This window comes from Filicampus tigris, chromosome 5, assembly GCF_054856515.1.
Source record: "Filicampus tigris isolate MCC_2025a chromosome 5, RoL_Ftig_1.0, whole genome shotgun sequence".
Taxonomy (NCBI): Eukaryota; Metazoa; Chordata; class Actinopteri; order Syngnathiformes; family Syngnathidae; genus Filicampus; species Filicampus tigris.
Window position 1 is genome coordinate 18,089,131 of NC_141221.1, and position 27,877 is coordinate 18,117,007.

Consider the following 27,877-nt stretch of genomic DNA (forward strand, 5'->3'; position numbering starts at 1 on the left):
GGCCATATGAAGGGAAGGTGTGCTGTGTGGTGATTTTTCTTCTCAGAAATTGTTTTTTTGGGGGAGGATCTCACTTACTGCCTGAGCTACTTTCAGCCACCTTGAATGAAGAAGAGTTCTGCAAAAGACGCGCGATAAGTTTAAATGGACTTTAAACTGCCCGAGGCTGGACTGGCTGTTTCTTGAATTTCTATCTTTGGGAAGTCTGTCTAATCAACATGAGGGATTGATGTATTTTTCGGCTGAAAATGTGACGACCTTTGAACTCATTTAATGTCCTTCACATTATGTATCAAAGTGATGAAATAAACTTGAAGTGAATCTGCAAGAAGAGTCTAAATATCCATGGATTGAAACGTTCAACTTCCAAAAGTGCCTCAAGCAAGGTAAGCTCATTCATATGCATCTAGCGTCGATCGTCTGCAGCCATTCATTTATAATAAACTTCAAAAACAGAAAACTAACCTCAAGATATGACATTTTATATTTCACAATTTTGTTTGGATTCACTTTCAACTATAGCACTGAATCAGTCTTATCTATGTCACTATAATTACATTGGTTGCTTGTGCTCTAGTCATTATCAATTTACTAATAATACTCATTCTTTTGTTTTCCTACCTAAAATATAACATGAAAACATTGTTTCACAGTACCTTTGTTTATGTCAATTGACACAATGTGACCCACTTGGACTCTCCAATAGTTTCTTTTTGTAATACTACCACTGCAGCTTTTGTAGTGACCATGTTGCTTGGATTGAAACAGTGAGGAAAAAGTAAAAGGTTTTATTGCGCCATCTTTTCCAGTTGACTGAGTCGCACAAAAGATGCGGCTGTTATGATTTACAGGTCTGTTTGTCTGGGTGGTGGCAAGGAGCACAGAGCTGCACAATGGATTGTAGGGATGCAAATGTAAAAGGCTTGTTGCTTGCTGTCATTTTCACACGGACCATAGACGTCTACCTGCTGCAGCACAGGACTCTATTTGCAGTTTGTCTTTTGATTTAAAACAGAGAACAACGACACATAAAGTCCCATCCACCCTCCAACCCCCATTGTCAATGGGGAATGTGCTACAGAAAGACTCACATCATTCCGAACGCCTGTAATCCTTTGTGTTGTACCACAGGATTTTATGGGGGGTGCTATCTGACTCCAATATCCAACATATTTCCTTTATGTTCTCATTTTTTGTGACACAATCTGAAACAATAAGGCATTGCATATTAAAATATATATACATTGTGTTCTTTATATGGCCAGCATGGTGAGCAAGTGGTTAGCACGTCTGCCTCACAGTTCTGAGGTTTGGAGTTTGAATCTTGGCTTTGGCTTACCCATGTGGTATTTGCATGTTCTTCCTCTGCTTCTGTGGGTCTTCCCCGGGTAAATGTACATGTTAGGTTAATTGACTGAGGACTCTAAATGAATTGTCTAGAGGTGTGAATGTGAGTATAAATGGTTGGTTTGTGCCTTGCAATAGGCTGGCAAATGGCAACCAGTCCAGGGTGCACCCTGTGACCCAAATGACATGCACTATAGAAAATGGATGTTAGATGTTAGATGTGGATGTTAGACAGTTTTTTTTTTCCATGACCCATTCAAAAATGGAGAAACTCAACACTTATCTATAGCTTTAAAAATGCATTTGTGTAGTTGTATTTACTAGTTTTTAACTCTAAGTTCTCCTCCTGATCATGTCTGTAAAGTAGCTTAATGAGACTGAGCTGACCCCTGGGGTTTGGGAGCAGGTGGGACAAGGAGTTACAGCTAGTGGCATTCTCTACTTTGTGACATACAACAAAAGTAGATAGCATAAAATAAAACATCTTACTTGTGTATTTATTTTGTTGTACTGTAAGCTCAATTTCTGTCACTTAACTTAATATTAAAAACATTCAGTCATTGGATGCTTTTCATTCATTCAATCAACATTCAATCATTTAGCGGAAGCAAATTGATGGACATTCAATCATTTCTCATTAGCCTGTATTGATGGACCCAGTGGCTTCATGCAGAAATCACTGTGTAAATCCATAAACAGCAGGCTTTCCCGCTCACGAGACCAGGGCTCCACTCATGTGCCCGCTGCATGCCAAGTTCATTTCCTTTTGTGCAAGAAAAAGTCAATACAGTTCCTAAAGTGGGTTGGTGTGCCAGGGTACAGAACCCAGTGACCGATTGATGTATAAGCTGGTCCAACTAGTTATAGCTGGAGTGATTGCTTACAGTCAAAAAACAAGTCAAGTCAAATTTATTTATATAGCCTTTAATCACAAGAAAGTCTCAAAGGGCTTAACATGCCCACAGTTTACAAATATTAACATCCCCTGATCTTAACACCCAGGAGGGCAACCAAACAAAGAGTGACTGATTACTTAGGGGACTCAAGTTTTGAATTTTCACTGTTGGCTGTTGCCATTTTGAGTTTTTGATTTTGTGACAATTGATGTGTGGTAAGGTGGTACAATCCTGTCAGTTAAAAAATGCGCTCTTTTGATGTCTCTTACAGTTAGGATTTGGGGAGGTCAAGGTGTGACCTAAAGAGTGTGACCTTTTTTTTTTTGTGTGTGTCCAAATATAGCATGCGATTTCACAAAAAAGTCAGATCTTGCATCACCACTGCAGTCCTGCGGACCTAAAGACTAGGATGACAGTTTTTTTGTTCTTTTAACGCAAAGGAGAAAACCAGTCGCGGAGACCTTGTTGCCGGAATGTGTCAAGTTTTGGGACCATTGAGTCCTCATCTGTTTTATCTTGAATGTGACAATTAATTGTCATACAGTCATTACAGTATTACTTTGTAGTGATAATGCTGCATTCGAGGCGGCTAGTTTGAATTATCCTACTTGGACTTTACACGTTCGACCTCAAAATGTTCAGTCACAACAACATGCTAGTCTGCGGGCCATTTAATGCAGACAAATATACAGTGGAAGTTACCAATCGTAAGATGAATCAGAATCTTGATACTTGGAATACTCAGAATACTTGTTCATGTAATTGATGGTGTAGTGCAGGGGTCATTTTTGAGAGTGAGAGCTACTTCTTATGGAGACAATGATTATGTAAATGATTTAATAATATAGAAAACAGATAAATGTCAATATAAAATACTCATAGAAATCTCTGTAAATGTTTACATTTTCAAATGATCGTTTTTACAACATTACTCGGAAATCACAATGTCCCATCATTGGTGAGATTTGTAGTCAGCTGAGATAGAGTATAGCTCCCCACAATCCTGAACTGGAAAAGTGGTATAGAAAATAGGTGGACACATACTTTTGAGTGCGATTGAAACTCACATACCTTAGAGACATGACACAAACAAATACTTTCACTTCTTTTGTTAAAATGCACCCATAAAATGCTGAGACTTTTGTCTTTGGTTGCATCTGCGTGGCTTTCCTATGTGCAACCGTGAGAGTGTTTACTGAAATGACACTTGCATTTCCCCACTATGGCTGGTTTACTTAAACTGCCGTCTCTATCAGGATTAAAAAGGATTAACAACAAGAGTATTGCTCCTGCTTATCATGCCTGTTACTGTCACTAACATCAATCACGGTCCTGCCTGACACACACACGCACACACACGCATACGCACAATGTGTATAGACAGATGTAGAGACACTCGACAGTTATGGTAATTCCATGGTATTAACCCATTGCATGGTCCACCGTAACCGTTTGCATTATTCAGTTAATGAGTTTATTCAATGGTAATAGCGGAGACACATACGCAGAGGCAAAGTCCGCCAGCTGTTATGTATACAAAAGTCATTGCCATAGAGTACACTACTTCATTTGAAGTCATTGTTATGCATTATTATTTCATAATACCATACTCTGGTGCAGTGATTTCCAACTAGGGTTCTATGGCACACTAGTGTGCTGTGAGAAATCAGCAAGGGTGCCATGGAAATTGTCCATTTATACTTCATTTTTCTGAAAATTATTATTTATTAATTACAATGATATCTTTGTTTATCCATTCATACCAGTGATGTATAGTGACAGGCAGGACAAGTAAATCCTCTTCCATTTAATGGCAGAAGGCAAAAGAAACCAGTTGCCATTCATTTAACTGAATAATTTATGGCTTCCTGCGAGTATTGCAACTTTGTCCTATGAATCCATCTAGTCAGGGTTTCACACCGAGTTAGTCAATTTGTGAGTAAACTGAGACGAGATCAGCATTATTTCAGTATTCATAATTTTTGTGACATTTTTGTTCGGAGCTGTGCTGTGAGATGAATAAAAGTTGGAAAATACTGCTCTAGGCAGTAGATAGCAAGGTTAAAGAGGAAATCAACTCAAACACATTTTTTTTTCAAGAATATGTTCCCAGCAGGCCCACTAGTTGAAACACAGCATTCTGATAAATATTGTGTTTGTAGAATAAGAGGTAATCCACTCGTTTTTAGCCATCACATGGGGAGGTCAGGGGGTGGCCATTTTGTCACTTGTCACTGTCGACATCACAACTGCTCAGGGCTCGGGCAACCAACAATCACGGCTCAGCTTGAAAAAATAGGCGAGCTGTGATTGGTCGTTACCTGAGCCCTGGGTAGTTGTGATGTCATTTTCAGTCGACAGAAGTGACAAAATGGCTGCCCCCAGAGATGGCTAAAAACGGGTGGATTAACTCTTATTCCACAAATGCAATATTTATCAGAATGCCTTGTTTCAACTAGTGGACTTGCATAGTACATATTCTCATATTCTTGAAAAAAAAAAAACGTTTGGGTTGACCTCCACTTTAAAATGACATTAGAAGTGAGAAATCAGACATCTGCATGGGCACAACACCCGGGTTTGCCTGAATTGCATCAGTTAAACCACCTTCATATAATGCAGGAAAAACAACTATTTTGCAACTTAATTCAGTGTCCTTGATTGGTCTCACCATTTCATCTCTAATTCGATTAGACTATTAACACTAAAGAGCAGCATGCAGGGTAGGATTACAGTGCTCGAGGTGCCACAAATGTACCATCCAGAAGGCTAAGTCATGACTAGATCCAAAGCAATTTGTGTCAGTGAAATCCAGTGAAACATGGGAGCACTTAGCACGTGCTGCAGGTGTATTAGCTGTTTGGATTATGTTCGTTCTTTGGGAGGTACTTACATTGGGTTTTGGGCTGTTTGTGGCACCAAGGGGTCTAGAAATGTGTTTGTCAGTATGAATTAGAACAAAATATAGGGCCGTCTGAGACCACCTTTGAAATGATATCCTTTCCAAATCCGCTTGCACTGATGACTGAGGAAATTGCAGAGTTGTCTTCTGCCCCTTTTGCACCTGCAGACAGCGCCTGCGGGGCTTACCCGCATGCCTCTTTCCAAGACAAGGCTAGTACTGTCTCACTGTGTAGTTTTAGGATGTTATTAATAGTTTCTAGAGGCAAAAATGGTCATCTTTAATACAATTTGTGTAATTGAATGAGTGTAACAACAAGAGTAACGATTGGCTCATGATGGCCTGTTGTTTTGCTTGTCCAGGGTCATGCGAATTATTCAAGTTCAAATTTGAGATTTAGCGCAGCTAATAACAAGCACCTTAACTACTTTCAAGGAAGCACACGTCTTATTTTGCTTGAAAGTCTGTTATGCTTGTTGAAAGGTGTTCTGGTTACTGAATGAAGTGGCTGGAAAGGAAGTTGAGGAGGCCCTTAAATCGCTGCAACTCCTCTTGTTTTTTTAGTTGACTGTTAAGTACGTCAATAATTTGCTTAATCCTTGTTTGTGATGGCCACTTTGGCGTGGAAAAAAGTTTCGCCTTGTTGCTATGGTAGCATGCACACTTTTAAGAGTCAAACACAAGAATATTTTTGTATTTAATCAAAGGTATCTGTAAGACTGACTGGAACTGTTTGTAGGAGTGACTGGAAATGTGTTTTCCTTAATCCAGCCTCAACCCAGGCGTACAATTTTTGTACCAGTAGCTCTTAGGAGTTTTGACGTTTGATGTGAATTTTAAGGACTACATGTATTTTTTTAATTTGAAAATGCCTGTCGTATTTCTGGCAGAAGACTGAACGGGATATATGGCCTTGTCTCTTAGGTCAGGAGATGTGTGAAGCAGCGTGACGGACGGCCATGGGACTGGAGAGACGGTGGCTTCAGGCGATCACCACCACTCTAGCCATCTTTCTGCTAAGTGAGTATGATAATACCATATGGATTTTACTCTAGATCCAAATAGTTGCACACGTTTTGTAATATTCATTGATATTTGACAAGGATTCGTAAGAAGATCAATAATTCAAACGGCTGCAATTGTCACCTGCAAAATGTCTTTTTGCGCCTTGTAGCCAACAAGGACTACAGCAACCCTTAGTAATGCATCATACAATAATCTACCACATTGTAAGCCGGGAACTAAGCGTATTACGTTACATTACCATTGAAACGCATTAAATCTTTTTTTAAGCACACTTGAAAAGCAGAAGAGCATCAATTCAACTGACTGTTTTCATGATTGAAGATGATGAACTTATCATTTATGTGAGCGTTATATGACAAAGCAAAGCCCTCCCTGTCCCTCCCTTTTCTTGCATTCGTTGGTCCACTTGGCTTCATCGCTTTGCAAAATTGTCAAAGCATCGTTTCACAGTTGGCACATGTTGCTGCTAAACTATCCACACTCAGTATACTCGACGGGATGATGAGCACGATGGCACAGCTCCCTCTGTAAAGAGGAAGGGTTATAGCACAGCAATTCGCTTAAATGACAAGAGAATTGGGGCCAAAATGCAACTTAACTAACATCTCTGGGTGTGGAATTAGATCAATCTGGGATTTATGCTGCTCTCAACCGCAGGCACGCTTCTTTTAGTGCATGCGTGTGCGTGTGTGTGTGTAAGGGGGGTCGGGGGGATTGATTGTGCTGCTCCTCTAACCATGTGTGTACCCCAGTGGGTGGCGGGAGGTCGGCTGGAGAGAGCACAGAGAGGCCTTCTGCCCTCTATCAGAGTATCAACTCCCCTCCAACCCCACCCCCCTGTGGGATTAAAGTAATGACCAGGCCAGATGAGCAGTAGAGCAAACACTGGCACCCAGTAGCGCACACGCCCACGTGAGCACATGGCAGCGAAGGAGTTTGCCGAGATGGAGAGGAGAGGCTACTCCAGGTGTCACTAATGGGATTGCAGTGTGTTTGCAGGCTTTGCAAGATCTTGTCACCAAATGGCACGTCGTTGTTTTACATCCCTTCTCTACATGCCCCCGGCTGTTCACATGGAGCGCTGTGCAGGGGAAGTGCTCGCCCAAGTTCCACTTCCAACGTGGCGCCAACCTTTCTGTTTTGGCCTCTCCCTTTGGCTAACTTTCTTTCTCTCACTCCGAAGCACATTTTAAGACCACATTAGTACAATAGCTAGCACCTCACCCTAAGGTCTGGCAGCCATTGCTCTCTTTAACCCATTAAGGACGGGAGCGCATTAGCGCGTTTCTACCACTAGAGCCGGGAGCGCTGTTGCGTCTTTCTACCTTTAAAGCCGTGAGAGCGGATACGTCTGTATCTTTTTTTAATCAAATTCTCCGTCTCTTAGCCAATTTAATGCATCAGAATATACATGCGACGGTGTCGCGAGACCGCGGAGGATGTCGAGGATTTTTTTCGAGCCGTAGGCTAATGGCGGACGCCGTCGATCGTCGGGAGCTCTGAAATAAGTAACGGCAGTGATATATAGACGATGCGCTTGTGGACTTTGAACCAGTGGAACCAGTCGAACGTGATATGAACCCAAACATTTTTTTGTCAAGAATATGTTCTATTCAGGCCCACTAGTTAAAACATGGCATTCTGATTACTATTGTGTTTTTGGAATATGAGTTAATCCATCCGTTTTTAGCCATCTCAGAGGGTGGCCATTTTGTCACTTCTGTCAACCGAATATGACATCACAGATGCTCAGGGCTCAGATAACGACCAATCATGGCTCAGCTTCAGAAAACAGGTGAGCTGTGCTTGGTCGTTACCTGAGCCCTGAGCAACTGTGATGTCATTTTCAGTCGACAGAAGTGACAAAATGGCCGCCCCCAGAGATGGCTAAAAACGGGTGGATTAAGTCTTATTCCACAAACGCAATATTCATCAGACGGCCTTGTTTCAACTAGTGGGCTTGCATCGAACATATTCTTGACAAAAATATGTTTGGCTTGACTTCCGCTTTAAAGATATTTTTGTCTCAGAAGTCTCAGAAAATCAAACAGTACCCAGGGAATGGGAACTCAAGATATAGAACGATATAGTGGATAGGGAGTGATTCCATACACAGCAATAGTTTTTAAGATGCTCACAGATATTGTGTGCCTTTTTCCTTATCAGTCCAGAATGCACGCATTTTCTTTATCTTGGTCATATGTTCTTGTTTTCACAGGCGTGTGTCAAGGTTTGTCATCAGTTGTTCGCGGCAGAGAGGGTGGCTCTGCCGAGCTGGGCTGCAGTCTCACTCCAAAATCCAACGACGCCACCAGCCCAAACCTCTTCCCGTTACATGTGGTGGAGTGGGTGCGGCTCGGTTACAACGTTCCCATCCTCATCAAATTTGGAGTGTATGCTCCTCGAGTTCATCCCAACTACAAGGGTAAGAACCTTTTATTTAGTGTCAAGTCATTTTCTCATTCAGCAAACAAAGGAGGTTTACTTTCACTTTGCCTGACTTTCAAACTTTTGAATGAGAACTCCAATCGTTTGAGCTTTATTTTACACACGCTCAAACACATTTAGAATGACAGCAGGTGTTCAGCCTTTGGATTTCCTGTCTGCCATATTAGCAGAAGCAGTGGGAAAAGGGGCGAGGATGCTTCGGTTCTAATGGAGGCAGCTCGGGGGTGGGGCGGCTCCGCAAAGAGCAAGGGGGAGGGTACAAGAAGCAGTGCGCATGGTGGGATTAAGTGCAGGTGGGGGCTCGGTGGTCCGATGACAGTGTTTTTATTAGTATGCGGAGGGGTGACCCAGTAAGAGATTGTGAGTGGAGCAGGAAGGATGAAGCATGGCGAATCATGGGAGCTTGCTTCTGCTCTATAATCCCGTCATTGTCTACCCCTGAACAAAAGACAAAGAGGGGTATCACTACCTCCCTTTGCTTTACAAAAACCACAAGGACCACTAGGAACCCCACAATCCCATACTGTCCCAAATATGGCATGGAAATGTGTTGGGATGCTCACCTACATTGCTGTACTGCATACATCTGGCAAAAACAACTTCAGCCAAGAATAAAAAAAAGCCCTCGCGGCACTGTAACATGCACCTTGGTGGAATTTATGAAGACTACGTTGATTGTGTGTGGGGTCAGCTACAAACAGGCTGCTTCCACTGAGCAACTGGGCTGCATGTGTATGCATGTCAGGCCATTAATTGTGCTATTGTTTCTGGGCAGTCATCTGATATTTTTGCAGCCCAAACGGACTAAATAACATTCTCGGGCGCTGTTTGGGATCTGGCAGTGTTTTGGCATAGCCATCCCGTGTGTGTTGTTATCTGCGTTGAGCTTTACCCCCGTCTGCATTAGATCTTTATGCCTCCCCTCCCACTGGAGGCAGATGGCAGCATGTCAAGCGTGTCAGCGTTGCTGCTCTAATGTATCTTACCCTCAAATTACAGTGTTGGGGGTTTTATGATGACTGTTGAGTTGATGACACTTTCCAGAACGTTGTCCTTGCTTGCCTGGGATCAGAAACTTAAACCAGCATGTTACAGATTGTTTCAAGTATAAACTCCCTAAATATAAGCGGAAATGTAGGATTTCCCTGCAGGTTAGAGGTGGATTTATACAAGTGATATCATGGCAGTTAATAGCGGTGCTATGGCGCCGGACTAGACTGCATCGAATTTTATGGTCCACCTTTGGTAAACTCAATGCAGGCGAATAAAGATATACAAGCATTTAAAATCTCTTGCTTTGTTTCAGTCTCACACTGCTCTGTCTCAAAGTAAAATTAAGAAGCGAGCAATCTGGAAGGCAAGTATTTCAGTCCAATAAATAGATTTTTAAAAAATATTTCATATCAGGTATTTGAGGAGACTTCAGAACGGCATCCTTCCTTTGACTTTGGCTTGGAAGACACTAGACTTGGTTGTCTGCTTCAAGTGAATCCGAAAGGTATTAGTCTCCCTCAGCCCTCTCATGTTTCACACCCAGCGTGCCCTGCAGGGCTGAACATCGGTGAACACATAAGAGAGGAAACAGCCGGATCAACTCTGCACTGACATGCTATTATAGTCTATTTGAGCTGAATTTGTTGAAAAAAAAAAAAAAGCGTGGGGGTCTGTTGGTGTCAGGCAGGTTTACTGTTGCAGGGCGAGATCAAATGGCTCCCGTGAGCTGAAGAAAATCATCAGAGACGGTGAGCAGGAGAGTTCGACCTGAGGCCACGCCAACAATGGGCAAACCCCCAAGTCTGTGTAGGCCTTCATTATACTCGCAGTGGGTCCTTCGAGCATGGGAGAGGTTCTGGCGTTTTCTCACACACACACCATCAGCATTTACAGCATGGACATCAAAAACATATTATCACACAAAGCAAGGAATTCCAAACACTCCCCCCAAAAAAGAAAGCTCAAATGATCAAGTCCATTAAAAAATGTAGGAAATAATGTCAAGTGAGATAATCAAGCAAATCTTCATCTTCTTAAACAAGAATTGATCACTAAGATAATACAATTTAAATACACACTGAAGCTATCAGAAACTAAACGTGGGTTAAACAATTAAAGCTGGGAAGGGCACAGCACTTCACACAGCTAAGAGCAAACAGTTCTCTTGCACAGTGTTGCCCAACCTTTATTGAGCCAAGGCATCCATTTTAAGGTCTGTCAGAAAAATCTCTCGACCCACCACCACCACACAAAAATGTCACAAAAAGTTATAAATACTGAAATAATTATGATCTGGTCTCAACTGATACACAAATGGACATCAGTGTGAAATGTGGACATTTTTAATTGAACGCAAAGCTGATATCCACTTGTGAGTTACTGAATATTTTTTGTATGACTGGTGGATACTCAGGCTTATTGTGCTTTCTGCCATCGAATGGAAGAGCATTTTTAATTGTTCTGCCTGTCACTATGTTGCTGGCATGGATAGATCAACAAAGATATATTTGTAAATAATCATTTCTAGACAAATTAAGCGAAATTAAATTATTTTCCACCACAGTTCTGATGGTCTTTCATGGCACCCTCGTTGGGAATCACATCCCTAGCACAGCATCTTCAAGTCGAGGCCGGATCATCATTTTTTTCAACTTCATCTTGACCTTTTCAGATGATAAGGTCACAATAACTTTTTTTTTTAATCAGGCAAGAGCATTGAGAACTAATTCTGATTTTTAATTGACGACCTTGCCAAGAAGCAGCCACACACACAATGGTGACAATAGAATTATAAATAGTTTGGCAAATTTTTAAAACCTCAACGTAATTGATTGGAGACACGAATGTTTTGAGTTACAAGCGTCGTCACGGAAAGAATTAAATTCGTGTTATAAGGTGCCACTGCACTTTTAGTGCAGTTATTTTTATCGTTGTAGTATCAACTCTTGCGTTGAGTTGACAACACACACAGCTGCTGAAAAACAGTCCTTTTCAGTGTCGACTTAAGAATGGGAAGGTTGATTTGTTCATTTGAGACGTGCTCACATTGTTGTTCTTTGAGTGGCTTAATTAGCCGTGCAATGTCAACTTTTTGTCTGCTGTTTTGCCATGGTAATGCGGTCTCATTGCAACATATTCCATTCACCTCCGCGTTCACTTCAAACCGGTGAATTTTAGATTCTTCGGCAACCATGTTCTGAAATAGACTGGTCCAAGCCATCCATGGAAAATGACAGAGGCGTCTAGTTGCTAATTACTTTGAGCTGCTAACGGGTATGTGTTGTTGCTTGGGCAAGCTGAGAGCACTGAAAATGTCAGAAATGTTTTGAACAGCAGTTTATGATCCACCCATCCATTTTTTATACCACTTTTTCCTTGATTGATGCTTGGTGTTGGAGCCTGTCCAAGCTGACTTTGGGTGAAAAGCAGACTACACCGTAGACTGGTCCCTGCAAATAACAGGGCATAGAGACCATTCACACTTGCATTCGCACCCAGTCTCTCTATGTCAATATACCGTCAGTGACCTCAGTGATTTATGTTTATCCCTGCAAAGAGCACAAGAAACTAACAGGGAAAAAAGAGTGAGCAAAATCTTGAGCAAGCAGTAAAGTATCTGCATTTCACACTGAAAGGCTCACCTTTTCGCTGTTTGTGTGCTCAGGTTAAAGCAATGAAAGTATTTGATGCTATCTTGTGAAATCTCGGTGTTGTTATTGTTAGGTTTAATTTATTGATTGCTGTGTTTGTCCTGTTTTGTTGGCAGTCCTTGAAGGCACCTCGTACAGTCAAAAGCGGAAACTGAAAGTAAACAAGTTCTCTAATTGGATTATCAAAATAGTTTAGATTATTTTGATGATCGATTATTTGTCAATTTTGTTGATCAATTGTTACACCTGTATTAAATGATTTCTACCCTTTATGTAAACTGCTAGTGCACATTTGAGGTAACTTCAGTTTGTGCCAGCGTGTTATTTAGGTTGGTATGCTAGCTAATACGATTGAGAAGGTGGTTTGTTTGTATTGCATCATTTATTTACTGATTGTAGACATTCACATAACATGGGTTCACGATTGCGTACAGGCTAGATGCTGGTGTTGATGCTTCGCTGATTATTCTTTGTCTGCCATCACAGTATCCCCCGCAACTGAAAATACACGAGTAATAATGCCTTCCTCCCTAAAAAGGTTTGTAAATGTGGATAATCCCCCTACTTTTGTCTAAATGAAAGTCCTTAACGCACTTCAACATAGTTCCTTGCTAACAAGATACCACAACATTGTAGCAATGCATGACGTGTGTCAAAATGAAGCTCTTCAAATCACTTCAACATAGTTCTTTGCCACAAGATGCTACAAGATGGCACCAATTACCTTTTTTGATTCGGCCTGAGCTCCAAAACAGCAAATATGTTAGTTTTTCAGCAAAAACAGGAGTGTAGCTCACAAAAAGCTACTATGTAAATCTGCAAATGCCAAATTGTGAATATGGTATCTAATGTACAGTTTAATGAGATGCTCTGGAGGGAGAAGGCTGATCTATAGATAACATACCCTTAATCTAGAATTGACATTTTTCCCAAGTTGTACTTTACATTGTAAGTCACAGATGATGCAAAACAATACAGGATACCAATTCTGGATTTTACTACAAAAGGCAGTGTATTTCTGTACTGTACATGTATGAGTTAAAAGAAAGTGAAGTGGAAGTTATTTATTTGGCGGGAAAAAGTGATCAAAGTGTAATTGAAGACCACCCAATTTCTTCTGATAAAGTGTTTTTTACCCCCCTTTCAGTTAAGTAGTTTATAAATCCGTAGGTCTTGGAAACCAATAATCCAAGTCCCGTGAGGTGAATTTAGCTGAATATGCAGTACATAATACTAAACACGAAATAGTTTGTTCCTTTAAGCGATAAACACAATTGAACATCTGCAAGAGGTTCAATCAGAACAACACCAGTAGACATGTGAAATTGATCCTCATTATCCAGCCACAACCTGTTTTTCCTGCTACAACTATTCCAATATGATGTTTGGCTAGAATGTTGTGTTCTTTGCCTTGGAGCAGCAGCTAAATTATTCCATGCCTTTTCCTGGTCACTGATCACATTCCAGATGATGAGCATAGATCAGAGTCACGGAAGTTATCATTTAAGGATAATAAATACTCTGTGCTCATGTCAGAGCGTCAATGCCTGTGGTCAAGCTTGGCACGTGAGGCGAGTGTGCCTAATGGCGCAGGGGTTAACAGCGCTGGACAGAGTGAGAGGGGCAGAGTTAACTGTAATCTATATCACGACAAAGAGCTATTCATAAGAGGCTTAAACTGATTAGGGGGACAGGAGGATTCAAGAGGGAAATTTGGGGGAACGCGAGGGGGGAGCTGTCAGAAGCATGAGGCCGAGGCCCAGACTTATGATTGTATTCAAATCAAAACATATCCCACAATGCACCCGTGGCCCACTCACTTACGCACATACGGATGGACAAAGAAAAGCAGCGCTAATGCTATTCCCAACTGAATAATCTTTCTTCCTCTGTTACTATAGTGTATCTCATGTATTCATCTCACGGGATCACATGGAAGTCAACATGGTTTGGCGGTAAGCACAGTTCACATCATCTACTTTCCGTTAGGTGGAACGCTCAAAGCCTTGTGCTTTTGTTTCACCTAACAGTGGCAAGTGCGCCTCGTGTGTGTATTTGGTCAATTCAGGAAAAAAATGGGAGGAACTGAGGAATTCATTTGCTCAGTTATGCGACTTGTTCTCTCACCTGCAAACCACACAGTGGGAGTTTGAGTCTAGCTTTGTGGTAGATGTTCACACAGCACCAGTGAACAGACATTTCCATTAGCTCCACTTGGATGCACTGACCTGTTGGAACAAGGGTTTGTTTTCGGGAAGATTGGACCTGTCATGTGATAGCTACTGGAAGAAAACAATCCGGAGGAAGAGGAGCAAGAGGATGAGGGCGCAGTGCTCTGTGGAGACGCAGCTATTGTGCGGGCCATTCTTTCTGTTGTCCACCAAATAGTCGAATGATGTTTGTCCCTTGAAGCATAGGGAGTGATGAATGTGTCTGTGGGGGAGTTACGGAGCGTCGAGGTCAAAAAGGTCCTCCTCTTATTTGTTGTCGGTGGATTACGGATGCTTACAATTTGAGTAACCTCTCCATAACCTCTCATTCACTTCCTTGGTTGTTGTTCTACTCATATGATTGATGATTGTTAGTGCTTGTGTTTAAGTATTTCCTTCTGTGTGGGCATCAGCCCATAAGTAACGCAGCCTTATAGCAGAGCACCTGCTGAATGCCAGTTTGAGTTCAAGTTCGCAGACTAAGCCTTGAAATGTGGGGGATGAAAAGCAACATTTATCACTCAGTCTCAGCTTTTTGTTTGTCGACAGACTAAATGGAAAATGGATTCCTCTCCCTTTTCCCTCTCTTTTTATGTGCTGCCATGCAGCACTTTGAGTTTCAAATTAAAACATGTGTTTTCTCTTTGCGTCATTTTCCTAATTTTCCCCCCCCCGCGCGATAAGCACCCCCCTATCCACGCAGCCATGTTTCTACAGCAACTGAATTCAAATCTAAACCTACTGTCCGTGTTTTTCTTGGTTTCGTCACTATGGTAACAGGCGAGAATGCAGAGTGGGGGGCTGTCGTTCCATTATAGTGATGGAAACGAGCGAGGCAACGGGAAAGGGTTAAATGTCCAACAGAGGAGCTGCAGCCTGAAATTTTGAAAATCAACAAGTTAGCATGTGACGCTAAAACCATGAGATCAGCACACTTTTTTAATGCACATTCAAGAGCTGTTATCCACGGGAGGATTAGATGTCTTTTATTTTTGTGATTTTCCTTAGAACATGTTTTTTCCCTCTCAGAGTGCAAAGTGCATTTATTTCCATGTCCAAGTGGAAAGGGTTGCATGGGAAATAAACAGTTAAAGGAGGAAGGTGCCTGAGGTTATCACCCACCTCCTTCTCTCCATGCCCCCCCCCCTTGTTTGGTCATTGCTGACCTGAGATTTAAGGCACAGTTTGATCGAGCATCTCAGAGGAGAGTATTGCCCATCCAGGCCTTGACAGAGTAGAGTCAATCATTAAACGTAACTATTAAGCACAGCAACAGCCCCAGTCAGGAATGCAGGGTTAATTATAAGCCATTGTTGCCCGTCTTATGCTCGCAGCATGTGTTTCACCCTGTCTGGAGGCCGTGTCTAAAGTTAAATGAATTTCATAGCTTTCAGGCTCTGTTCCAGACCATGCTTTGTAAAGGCAAGTCAATAGTGAAGATATTATTTGCCTTTGTGCAATACTTGATTCAAGGTTGAATAGGGCATTCTGTCATTATTTCCTCTTGCATTCACTGTCTGACTGTGGTGTCTCTGCTTTGAGATTTAATGTGAGGTGCTGTGCCAATAGATTACAATAAAAGAATTGAAAATGTAGTTTGGGTATCTTGCGTGAACGAATTAAAAAAAAAAAAAAAAAAAAGGGAATAAGCAGAGTTCACTATTAGCCTACATAAGACGACCCTTTTTCCCCCTGCAAACAAGGATGACGCGATGCTGGGAACGTCCCGATATTGACTCTTGTTTACTTTCAAACTGCTGCAGCCACGGCCTGGTATGAGCAACGTGTGTGTTTCCCCCTCCTGAACACACCCTCCTGTCGTTAAAAGGGCTGAGATTGAAGGGGGTAAAAAAGAGTTCATTGAGAGACGGAATAAAAGGAAGGAAAGTGAGGAGGGGGCAACTTCAGGCTGCCGTCGCCAGGCAACCGACAGATCAAGTTTCAAAGCCTAAACGGGAGGTATAAAAAGTACAGAGAAGGGGCAGAGTGGATTCTAGGAGTTATGACAGCGAGAGATGAAATGTGCGTGAGAGTGTGTAAACAGGCATGGGTGCATTGCGAGTTTGAACCATTCGTAGATGTTGGGATTTCATATCATTTCAATCATTACAGTCATTGCATAATTTAATAATGCACTCAAATTTGTGCAACCCATAGTCCCCAGAATGTTCTACCCTATCTACTACCACTTCTGATACCGTAAACAATTATTTCTTACAAATAGCAATATAGCATATATATATATATATATATATAGCTTTTTTATATATATATACTGTATATAGCTTTTTTTTTTTGCTTGTGAACATAAAGTTTATGACTGGCTGAGGCCTTTGTGTCATGATCCCTGTGTTATCGACTCTGTCAGCTCCTCTCCTGCATGTGCTGACTGCGGCGGTCTGACTGCCTGAGTGCACTGACCCCCTCATGCCTCTGTCCCTCACCCCTCCTCCCACAGGGCGGGTCTCGCTGAGCCGCGGCGCCTCCCTGCTGGTGGAACGGCTGACCCTTGAGGATGAGGGCTGGTTCGAGTGCCGCATCCTGCTCCTGGACAGCAAAACGGACGACTTCCAAAACGGCACGTGGACCTTCCTCTCCATCACAGGTGCAGCACCGCAGGGTTGTGGACAAACAAGAGCTGCTCATTTGCTGGCTCATCACTGGCACTTTGATTGTTGACATCAGAGGCGGCATGTGGCTAAAAAGGCACTGACAAACCAAATTCATTATGCTGCCAAATTCATGATGAGCACAAATTGTCTTTGCATGCATCTTCCCTGCTGCGTTTAAGAAATTGTACCGAGGAAACATTTGCTGCAAAGTGTGTCCTTAAAGTGGAAGTCAACGCAAACATTTTTTTTTCAAGAATATGTTTTATGCAAGCCCACTAGTTGAAACAAGGCATTCTGATAAATACTGCATTTCTGGAATAAGTGTTAATCCACTCATTTTTAGCCATTTCTGGGGGAGGCCATTTTGTCTTCTGTCGACTGAAAATTACATCACAACTATCCAGGGCTCAGGTTCCGGCCAATCACGGCTCAGCTTTAGAAAACAGGCGAGCCGTGATTGGTCGTTCCCTGAGCCCTGGGTAATTGTGATGTCATTTTCAGTCGACAGAAATGACAGAGATGGCTAAAAACGAGTGCATTTTGCTGCTTAATTTATATTCCACAAATGCAAAATTAATCAGAATGCCGTGTTTCAACTAGTGTGCCTGCTTGAAACATATTCTTGAAAAAAAAATATGTTTGGGTTGACTTCCGCTTTAAAGTGGAAGTCAACGCTGTGAAAAGTAGATTTCATGCTTCTGTACTTCACTCAATAGAAATGCCTACATCCGATGCATCAGGTTGCAAATAACCACAGGACAGTATCCATTCATTCAATAGTGGTGCATCATTGCACATACAGTATTGTATTTCATGTGAATACAGTCCACTAAACAATTGGTGAAGTAATCCCAATACGGAATGAAGCTGGTGTTTGGATTATGTTGCATTTATTTGTATCTTGCATGGGCCAGGTGAGTGCAAAGATCAAAATGACACAATAGGTAATAGAGAGCATTTGGTTTGTTTTTCCTACCAAACCAGCTTCCAACCAAATCCACACTTCTTTCCAGAACCATAACTCTGTATGTAAATAAATACATATAGCTGTTTCATCTGTTCTCCGTTTGCTTCAGCTCCACCGGTGTTTATCAAGACGCCTCCGACTTTTGTGGAGGTTTTGCTCGGAGACTCGCTGACGCTCAGCTGTGGAGCTCATGGCAACCCTCGCCCAACTGTTGTGTGGCACAAAGATGAGAGCCCAATTGAGAAACATGAAAAAATCAAAGTGAGGGACATGAATTATTTGCATTCATATATTCAAATGAAGACTTCTATCCTTGAACGCTTATTTTTTTTTTTTGCTTTTGGCCAATTTCAGGTGCTCAATGGTACCTTTTCTTTGACCTCAGCCACAAGAAGAAATTCAGGAGTATATAAATGTCATGTTTCCAATTCAGAAGGCAACTTGACGCATGCCACGCAGCTTCAGGTCAAAGGTGAGAGTTGAAATGAAAAGAAACAAAGTTGTTCTTGTCTGTTAACTGTAGCGATAATCATTACATCACGTGCTAAAATGTGCTGGCAAAACAAGGATTAAAGCATTTGAAAGTACTGTACAGTTCTGTAATCCAAACTAAAGTGGAAAATGAATCAATCAAACCATAGTGCCACCTTCTGTCCATCTCTTGGTACTACAGCAATGATGAACAGCAAACAACTGTACAGGGGTGCACTGCACTCTCAATATCGTGTTATTTTCTGTTTATGTTGTCTCAAGTTTTCTTTGACTTTGCCAATGAAGGTCCCCCAATCATCATCATCTCGCCAGAGGACACCACTCTCAATATGTCCCAGGATGCAGTTTTGCAGTGCCAGGCTGACGCTTACCCTTCCAACCTCACATATGAGTGGATGAAACAAGGACAGAATGTTTACCATATTGAGTGAGTCTCATCTAAAATAACATAATCGGTCCTGCTAAATACAAAAATGAAGTTCACAAACACAATACCCTCATCAGATTTCAGAGAAAAGAAAAAGATACGTGTACATAAAATCACTGTCAGACCAAGCAAGAGGATAAGAAGCACTGCAAAGAATTGATAACACAATTACAGATTTAAATGAAATTGTGTTCTTTCTGATTACAAAAATGTATAAACAAATATGTTTTTGTTTTGTTTTAGATCTTTAAAATCCAGAGTGAAGGTTTTGGTGGACGGAACCCTTTTAATCCCTAACCTAATTCCAGAAGACGCTGGGAATTACACTTGTATCCCAACAAATGGGATATTGACTCCACCCTCAGCCTCAGCACATCTCAAAGTGAAACGTAAGAATTGAATCTGCTTGAAAAGCGAGCCCTCGTGTAGTAACACAAATGTATTCTTTTTGTTGCAAATTCGCTACTCCACGGTAGACCCTGCTCGAGTTGTACGAATGCCCAGGGAAACCTACTTGCCCTCCGGCATGGAGGGGGTCATTGTGTGTCCTGTCCAGGCGGACCCCCCTGTGCTGTATGTGAACTGGACCAAAGATGGGAACAATTTAAATCTTGACAATGTAAGTTGTGACATGTTACATTGCTGTCTCTCTTTGTAATGCATATTCTTACTTTTCAAAGCCGAAGCAGAGATACGTGTATTCTTTTACATCTTTGACCTATGGACTGTAGTTCCCAGGCTGGATGGTGAATTCCGAGGGCTCGGTTTTCATAGCAACGGCAACCGACAATGCTGTGGGCATGTACAGCTGCACCGCGTATAACAGCTACGGCACCATGGGTCAGTCTGAGCCCACCCAGGTCATTGTGCAGGTACGCAAGGCTGCTGCCACTGTGTCTTGTTGCAGAGATCCTTCTCCTCGCACATAGCGCAATGTGACAAAGGCGATCTCTGTGTTCTAGGATCCACCCGCATTCCAAGTGCCTCCTCGGCCTGAGTATCTTCAGGAGGTGGGCAGAGAGTTGATCATCCCTTGTGAAGCCGCTGGAGATCCTGCGCCAAATATAACATGGAGCAAGGTGAAGATGTTTTGCTCATGAACATACAGGATTTATACAAGTGGCATTCTTTTTTTTTTTAAACCGTTTCTGTCTTCCCTGGCAGATTGGCCCTATTCCTCGTTCTCAGTACTTTGTGTTGGCCAATGGTTCCCTCCTGCTGCAGCCTCTCAGTAAAGACCACCATGGGGGCTGGGAATGCTTGGCCTCTAATCGTGTAGCAACTGTCAGTGCAGGCACTGTGGTGATGGTGCTCGGTAAGTGGGTCCATGTCAAAAAGTAAATAAATTTGAAACCGATGTAATGAGAGGATAATCTGAATGTGTAAGTGTGTCTTTTCACACGTGTTGCACATGTTAAACTGTTTCCGTTTTTTTCTCAGGTACCAGTCCTCATGCTGCGTCCTCAGTATCTGTAACCGCAGAGATAAATCAAGCTAATGTGTCCTGGGTGCCTGGGTTTGATGGCGGATACACCCAGAAGTTCACTGTGTGGTAAATAACATACAACACGGATGGTGTACTTGTCATCTTTCTATATGCAAACGCAAAGGCCAACATTCCTCTCTTCTTTTGTTGTTGTTTTTTTCATCTTTTTTTCGAACAGGGTCAAGCAAGCATCCAGAGGTAAACATGAATGGGCATCTTTGCCTGTGCCCACATCCAAAAACTACTTGTTGGTCACCGGTCTTCTGGCTGCCACCAGTTATCAGTTCAGCGTCCTACCTCAGAATAAACTCGGCTCTGGACCTTTCAGTGAAATTGTTACTGTACGAACCCAAGGTGTGTGAATATTTTTGGAGCCTCGGCATTTCTAGCCACTTTTGCATTGGCACGGACCTAAATCTGTTTTCTCTGTTTCCTAGCTGTGCCAACAGAAGCCCCAACTGTCATCACCACTCTACTAACACTCGACCCGCCCATAATCTTGTCTGCTAATCGGACCAGACAAGGTGTTCTCCTCCAGTGGACCCCTCCTGAGATTCCATCCTCTCCGCTGACAAGTTATGTGCTGCAGGCTCGTCGGAATCAGGGCGAGTGGGTCATCCTTAGCAGCAACATCAGTGCCAATGACAGTGAAGTCCTTGTACAAGGACTACTTCGCGTAAGGCGGATTCCTTAGTATTTACTGCCTCTTGCAGTCAAACACTTTTGCGTGTGCAGACGCTTCTGGTTCTCGTGTGTCAATATTCCAGTTATTTAAAAATGTTTTTCTATACGCTAAAAGGTTTAAACGAGTTCACTCATTTCACTTCCTGTTGCTCAGGACTCCAGTTATGATCTGAGGCTGATGTCCCGCAGCAATCAAGTGCGCAGTGAACCCAGCGATTTTGTCAGTATATCTACTGCAGGTAAATTACAGAAGTTGAAATGTACATATTTAAACCTATGGTCTCATCAAAATATGATGGACGACTTGACTAACTTCACTCTGTCTGATTGGACTACAGGGATGGAGATTTATCCCCTAAGCCCTAGTTTCTTGGAGCTTGTCCCCGCGCCACTCCTGGCAGGTGTGGTCGGAGGGGTGTGCTTCCTCTTCATGGCCATTGTGCTCTCATTCGTAACAGCTTGCTACATGAGAAACTGGAGACAGCGTCGGCGCAGGAAGAGGCAAAAAGGTCAAACATGATTGATGAATATAATACGAATCAGTATAGTATTGTCTTGAGTGGAAAACATTCTAATGATGTTGTTCTTCTCATAGATGTCCCATCTGCTTTCCAAAAGAGTCCATCTTCAGAGTAAGTGTCCCAGTTGATTTAATCACTAATTATTAAGTATAATCACTGAGCTGGAAAAGAAAACTGCAAATAAATGACAATGTTGCAACTCCCGCAGTTAAAGTTGTACTCATATTTGTCTTAAGCCCCTCCTGCGCTGTTTGTACATATTACATTTCTGTAATTTCCGTCATCATCACTTTCTATTCTTTATCTATGTCCTTCTCTTTTCCCCCTCAGAGCTCGCTCTCCTCCCAGCAGCCCAGACAGTGTCTTGAAGCTAAAGCTGTGTCCACCCATTCCCTTCTTCCCAACCTCCTCCTCACAGTATGACCGCTCCTCCTTCGACAAAGGCAGTCGAGGAGAATACCAAGACCAGCGCAAGCAACTTTTGGCCAATTCATCTCCGCCACCGCATTACACACTCTTTGAGAGCCACCTGGGTTCGCAGTCTCCCTCCCCAACTTCTTTGGAGTCAATTCACAGAGGCCCGGACGGACGTTTCATAATCCAACCTCTGATAGAGAATTCCAGTCCCTCCAATAAGAAAAATCTCAAGGACATCTTGCAAAGTAACGGCGACGCAAGTGGCTCGGGAAGCGACCGCACATCATTTAGGGACTCTCCAAAATCAAGTATCCTGAGTTCCGACAAGGACGAGAGGAAGGTTTCACCGCTCACCGTGGATGTTCTGGATCTTAGCAGGTCTACCTCCTCCCCCGGAAGAGTACGGGCCATTGCTCGGAATTTCTCCCGCCATGGCTGCTTTTATTCTGATGATGAACATGGCTCAGAGAACCTCCTGGAAAGAGCGAGCTTCTATTCAGACAACAGTGAGAAAAAACCCAGTGATTCTTTGAAAAGGCATCGCATGCCAGCCCGCACTGAAGACCTTTTCCCCATTTTGTCAAGGAGAACGTATATTTTGGATAGAGAGGCAGACAGACGGCAGTCGGCGGGCTATCAACCTATGGCCAGTCACCTTACTGACGATAGCACGCTTATCACACAACTTGACAGTGAACTGGAGAGCGATAGCATCAAAAAGTGCATACAACTGGCCAAGGAGAGGGAGGAAATGGAGCGTGAGCTAGAACGCTATACAACCAATCACAGACTCCAAGACGATGGGAAAGAGAGCCCTAAATGTAGCGTAGCCCAGTCAGATGAAGAACCTGTATGGAAACCACAAGATGTTACACTCCGTCAAAAACACAAGCCCTCAGGCCACACAAGTCGGGTAGCAGACTATCGAAGGGCGTGTTACTTTGGGAGCACGAGTAGTCCTACGGACCGAGTTCCGACGTCTCGCATTGAGTGGGACATTAGCCCTGTTACAGGCATGACGAGCCTTGTTCCAGTAAAGAGCCACTGGGAGACCACATCGGCAGTATTACAGCAATTACAACATTCTCATTCCTGTGCAGAAACTACGGACTCTCTCGCTGTTGATTTATCACATTCTCCAGTGACCCAGAACACCTCCCTTCCCATGCCTTCCACGGATGTGACATTTGAAAACCCCACAAGGCGATGTTTGGCGACGTCGCCCGGAGCCAAGTCACTGAGTCCTCGCAGAGATTCAGATCTGTGTAGTAAGTCCATGACGGAGGGCCTAAGGGAAACTATTAGTGTCGGAGGTGCTCCCTCACGGTGCAGGAATTCATATGCCTACGGCACTCGAAATTGGGATTCAGCTTCTCGAATTCCTTTAGTCTACAGTAAGCGGTCTGGAAGTCCAGCTTTTGCGACTTCAACAACCTATGCAGCCACAAGGGATCCCGGCCCCCCAGGTATCCCTACCTTACCCTACGAGCATCGAGTTAAATCAAAGGACAAAGAGAGTAAACATCAAGGCTGTGGTGACCAGCGCAGCTTTGGATCAGAAAGAGAAGGTGTCCGAGCACGCTCCAGGAGGAGTGAAAAATGTACTTTGTCTGATAGTCCTAGCCCTATGTCAACATTGACTCTTGTAGAAGAAGCTGATAGTGATCGATCCCAATTTTCTGTCCCCAGAATGTCAGGGTCATTCAAGAACAAGCCTCCTAAGATGTCGTCGCTGCAGACGAGTGCAATTCTGGAATATCTGAGTCTTCCGGGTTTCATTGAGATGAGTGTAGATGAACCCGTGGAGCAAGCTGAAGTTACAGATATTGCTGGACAATGTTTGGACCAAAAATGTGTACAATCCACAGTGGCTAAGCCTGATGTAGTCCCTAAAAACTGGGAGGTTCATGTTCAGGAAATTGCAGAAACCGGGTCAAGTATATCGAAGGGTTGCTTTGAACCATCACTTTCGCCGGAAAGACGTGGCTGTAGGCCTCAGGTTGAAGCAAGGGAGTCTCTACCTCGAGTAAGGTTTCCAGACGACATAAGACCACTATCACCTGCTCCAGAAAAAACGAGCAAACAACTATACAATGAAAAAACACAGATTCGAGCTGAGACCAAAAGCAGCGAGTCAAGACTGGGTTCCAGACCAGCTCACACTTTGCTCAGTGCCGCAAAAGGCATGGTAGACATAGTGTCAAAACATTCTCCGAGATTTGTGGACAGTAGTGAGTCTTTATCAGAGCAATCCCAAAGACAAGGTTCTCCGGGCAATAGGACCAATAACATTGCGTTGCGAATAAGTCAAGCCCCTGTGCCGTTTCTGAAGAAATCCTTAAGTGTTGGCCCTTGTAGAACACTCTCAGGTATGGGACCCCCCCGACCTTTCCTTAAGAAATCCATCAGTTTTGGCTCTCCGAGGTGGGAGCACATTGAGAGCCCGAGGACATACATCTCTGAGAAATGTTACTGGGATGAGTTCCCGAACCCAGAAGTCAGGGTGAAATCGAACAGTTTAGGTCGCACTCCCTCTTCCTATCTCAGGCCAGGTCCTTCCTGGAGAGAGTACGTCCCCATCAGGCGACCCACCCTGGGGAGCTTGGAGAGGCCCCGAAGCGCGCAAAGATCTAGTCCCTCCTACTTCGCTCCTACCGTGTACCCACCCAGAGAAAGGCCGGTCTCCCCAATGTCGGAACACTGCGATCCACGACGGCAAGCGACGGTTTTCCCTGATTCCTCAAGGTGGTCCCCGTCTTACCCAGATACGCTGAGATCTGCTCAGTACAAGTACTTCCCCATGCCCACCGGCATCCCAGTCCCCAATCATCACCCCTGGCCCGGACCCAGGCCGGAGAACATGAGGCTGATGGACCCCAGAACGGGCCCCCCGAGGTCCTACCTGCCCAGAGGCATCAGCTGGCCCTCACCCTACTGCATGCCTTTCCCTCAGAGGGAGGGCGACAGCTACAGGCAGGCAGACAGAACGATGAGGAGGGTGGGCGAGACAGAGCCTCGAGAGGTCAGAGAAGGAGGGAGGGCCAGCTACGCCAGTCAGAGCAGTGGGAGGGGCAGCGCCGGACTCTTCCGCCAGTCAATGTCCATCACTCCCACGCTGCTCAGCTCTCCCGAAACCACCGAGGAGAGCGAGCGGCACAGAGCTGAGCTGGATCCACCTGAGAGGAGATCGAAAAGGTGAAACATTGCCTCACCAGGAAATAGACAACAAGCAGGACTTTTCTCGTGGTGGAGGGATTTATTCTTGTTGCCAAAATAACGCTGTTTTGTCTGACTCCCTGCATACGGCATTGTATCATTCTGACCTCTTGCTTTTGTGTATTCCAGTAGAAGGAACACCTCAGTAGATGAAAGTTATGAGTGGGATTCTGCTGACGCATGTGTGGACTCGGAAGTCCTGGAGGCCTTGAGGTTGGATCAGTCACGAGCAGGTTTCCAGACAAGCAGAGGGAGGCTTGTGTGTGATCAACCTGCTGGCCTCCAGGACACACGAAACAAAGGTGATGTCACTTCCTTCAAGTTTGATCTTGTTGTTACATGCGCCATTGGGATTGACATTGAATGTGATGGTGCTGCATGTGCTCGCCCCTTAAGTGTTGTGATTATCGTGAGCTTTTCCCATGACGTCCATCCATGCGTTTCCTGTCCCCCACGCCCTCCCTCAGGCCCGCCTCCCCCAGCCTGCCCAACTGTTTCCAACACACCTTGCAGCCAGTACCGCCAATCTCTTAGCGAGGCGCGTTTCAACGCTCTCCGGCGGGAGTACCAAGAGTACAGGCGGGCTCGGGAGTCCATCGGTCCCCACGAGCCCTACCTCGGCCCTGGACACGATTCGGACTCTGACAGCAACTCGGCGCTGCTCTAGAAGCAGAACTCGGTCCGTCACTCTCTGGCTGCCCTCTCTTCCTTGATTTCCCTTCATTGCTTGCCTGCCTGCCTCTTGCCTGTCACTCACACCTTTTCACCTTTCGTTAACTCGTGCTCGCGTGCATATCCGGTAAGAAAAAGTCATTCTATTCAGAGCTGTACTTCAATGCTGCAATGCTCTTTGTTTCTACAGGTGCACCTGAGAAAGACAACTGATAGCAGACATCAGCTGCATGAACAGTCTCACTTGCCGTGGAAAGATTCTTAGACAAAAGCTTCAGTTGTCTGTTCAAGCAGTCTAAAAGAATCCAAGACTGTACTCTAAAGTGGTTTGTCCGCATTTGTCCTCAAATGGCACTGGCTTGTTTTTGTTTCTGCTGAGAAGGTATTATTTCATTTTTAACAGCTTATTGAGGTTTTTCTTGTTTTTTTTTGGACAATCAGACACAGACACATCTTTGAAACAAAACCGGAAGCAAACCGCTTTAGGGCCGCCACACTTTGCGCGATGCTTCCAAACCCAACTAGGAGCTGACCGTCACAAAAAATTTGTCGACCACTCATTGGGTGATTTAATGTGTGTACTCCCTGCGATGTGAACTGTGTGAGCCTGTATCACATTGTGAGGTCTCCCATACAATGTGTTTTACCATAGATGAGTTGAGTTGAGACTGACTTGTTTTAATCCGTGAAAACATAGAGTGTCCATTAACGAAGAAAGAGGACATGGGTGAGAGTAAATATGAAAAATGTGCATCTATTGAAAGGCGGGGCTCGTTCCTATTCACTTGAATGTAACCGGCGCGGTGCGTACGCTGCTCGCTTACATTATTACCAAAAGCTTTGCGATTTCATCCACGGGGTCATGAAATTATAAATATGGTTAAGTGTTGTTGTAAAACAGTATTTGTATACTGTATACTTTATTTTAATGACTTGGCGGTGGGTGGCTGTGTCTCACTCACTTAAAAGCTGGACATTGATTTTTCACCTGTGTGAAAGCTTCTGTCCATTTTTGTTGGCTACAATTTGAACTCATTGCAAAACCAGTGGCCGAAAAACTCGGCCAAATCTGAAACTTTGTGGCAGAACCCTGCGCACGGCCCGAGTGGTCAGTCACAGTTGCGTCGCTCAGTGAGCGGCGGCCCTTAGTCTAACTAGCAGCTCACAACACTATGAAGTTATTTCAGGTAAAGATTTTTTTTTATGAAAAGGAAGCTTATGACAATTATTTTGTTCCAAAATGGAAATGTTCTGTCCTACCCTTTCCTACTACTGACATTCTTGTTCTCAAATCTAATATAATTAGTGTTCTTATCCTTTACTACAAGCACCTCAGGGCAGTTGGTGATATTAATTATTCTTCTCAGTAAAGATATTCTAGTTTCTTTTGCCCCTGCTTCTCCTATTTCCCTCAAATCATTTTATGTCTCAGCATGTTTATCAGTTGAGATGTGCAAATCTTTACTTACATTGATGTGAAAATGTAACTGGATGGAATGAGTAATACAGGAAAATGTTATTTTGCCTTTTTCTGCTTTGAACTTTGCTCTCATGTTTTGTGAAATGAGTTATAATATGCAAACATGTTTACAATTCACTGATGTGAAGACAGCACTGTGAATGATTCAGTCTTTTATAAACTGTGCCCGTGTTTTTTTTTAAACTGAGAAATGACAAAAGCTGATTAGGTCACATGATAACCTGTGACATTGTAACGTACTTTACTTTGTGAACTGTTTCTACTAAAATAGCCCTAAATGAGAACGCTACATCTGGAGTGATGACTTTGGGGCTTTTGTACAAACTGAAAAGTTTTATATATTGTTTTGTTGTTTTTATATGTTTGTAATGAATAAATTGCTTTACTCAAGAAAAGAAAAGTTTCTTAAATCTTCTGTCATTATTGATCT

At 43.4% G+C, this 27,877-nt stretch overlaps 1 protein-coding gene across 5 annotated transcripts; it reads left to right on the top strand.

Annotated features, from left to right (window-relative positions):
• Positions 1-27,771, top strand: igsf9b (immunoglobulin superfamily, member 9b). 5 transcript variants are annotated; one of them, XM_086031670.1, is made up of 22 exons: positions 1-386; positions 6,070-6,165; positions 8,390-8,596; positions 16,932-17,078; positions 18,162-18,313; positions 18,407-18,524; positions 18,830-18,971; positions 19,215-19,360; positions 19,448-19,590; positions 19,703-19,843; positions 19,934-20,050; positions 20,136-20,286; positions 20,412-20,523; positions 20,636-20,811; positions 20,895-21,133; positions 21,296-21,380; positions 21,480-21,650; positions 21,737-21,773; positions 21,993-25,274; positions 25,425-25,597; positions 25,763-25,974; positions 26,158-27,771. In XM_086031670.1, the coding sequence occupies exons 2-21, from the start codon at positions 6,105-6,107 to the stop codon at positions 25,960-25,962; spliced, it is 6,000 nt and encodes a 1,999-aa protein (XP_085887796.1). In that variant the 5' UTR covers positions 1-386; positions 6,070-6,104; the 3' UTR covers positions 25,963-25,974; positions 26,158-27,771. The 5 variants fall into 5 exon arrangements, with proteins under 5 accessions (XP_085887796.1, XP_085887797.1, XP_085887798.1 ...); XM_086031671.1 differs by having other exon boundaries at positions 25,428-25,597; XM_086031672.1 differs by lacking the exon at positions 25,763-25,974.
• The last annotated feature ends 106 nt before the right edge of the window (positions 27,772-27,877 follow it).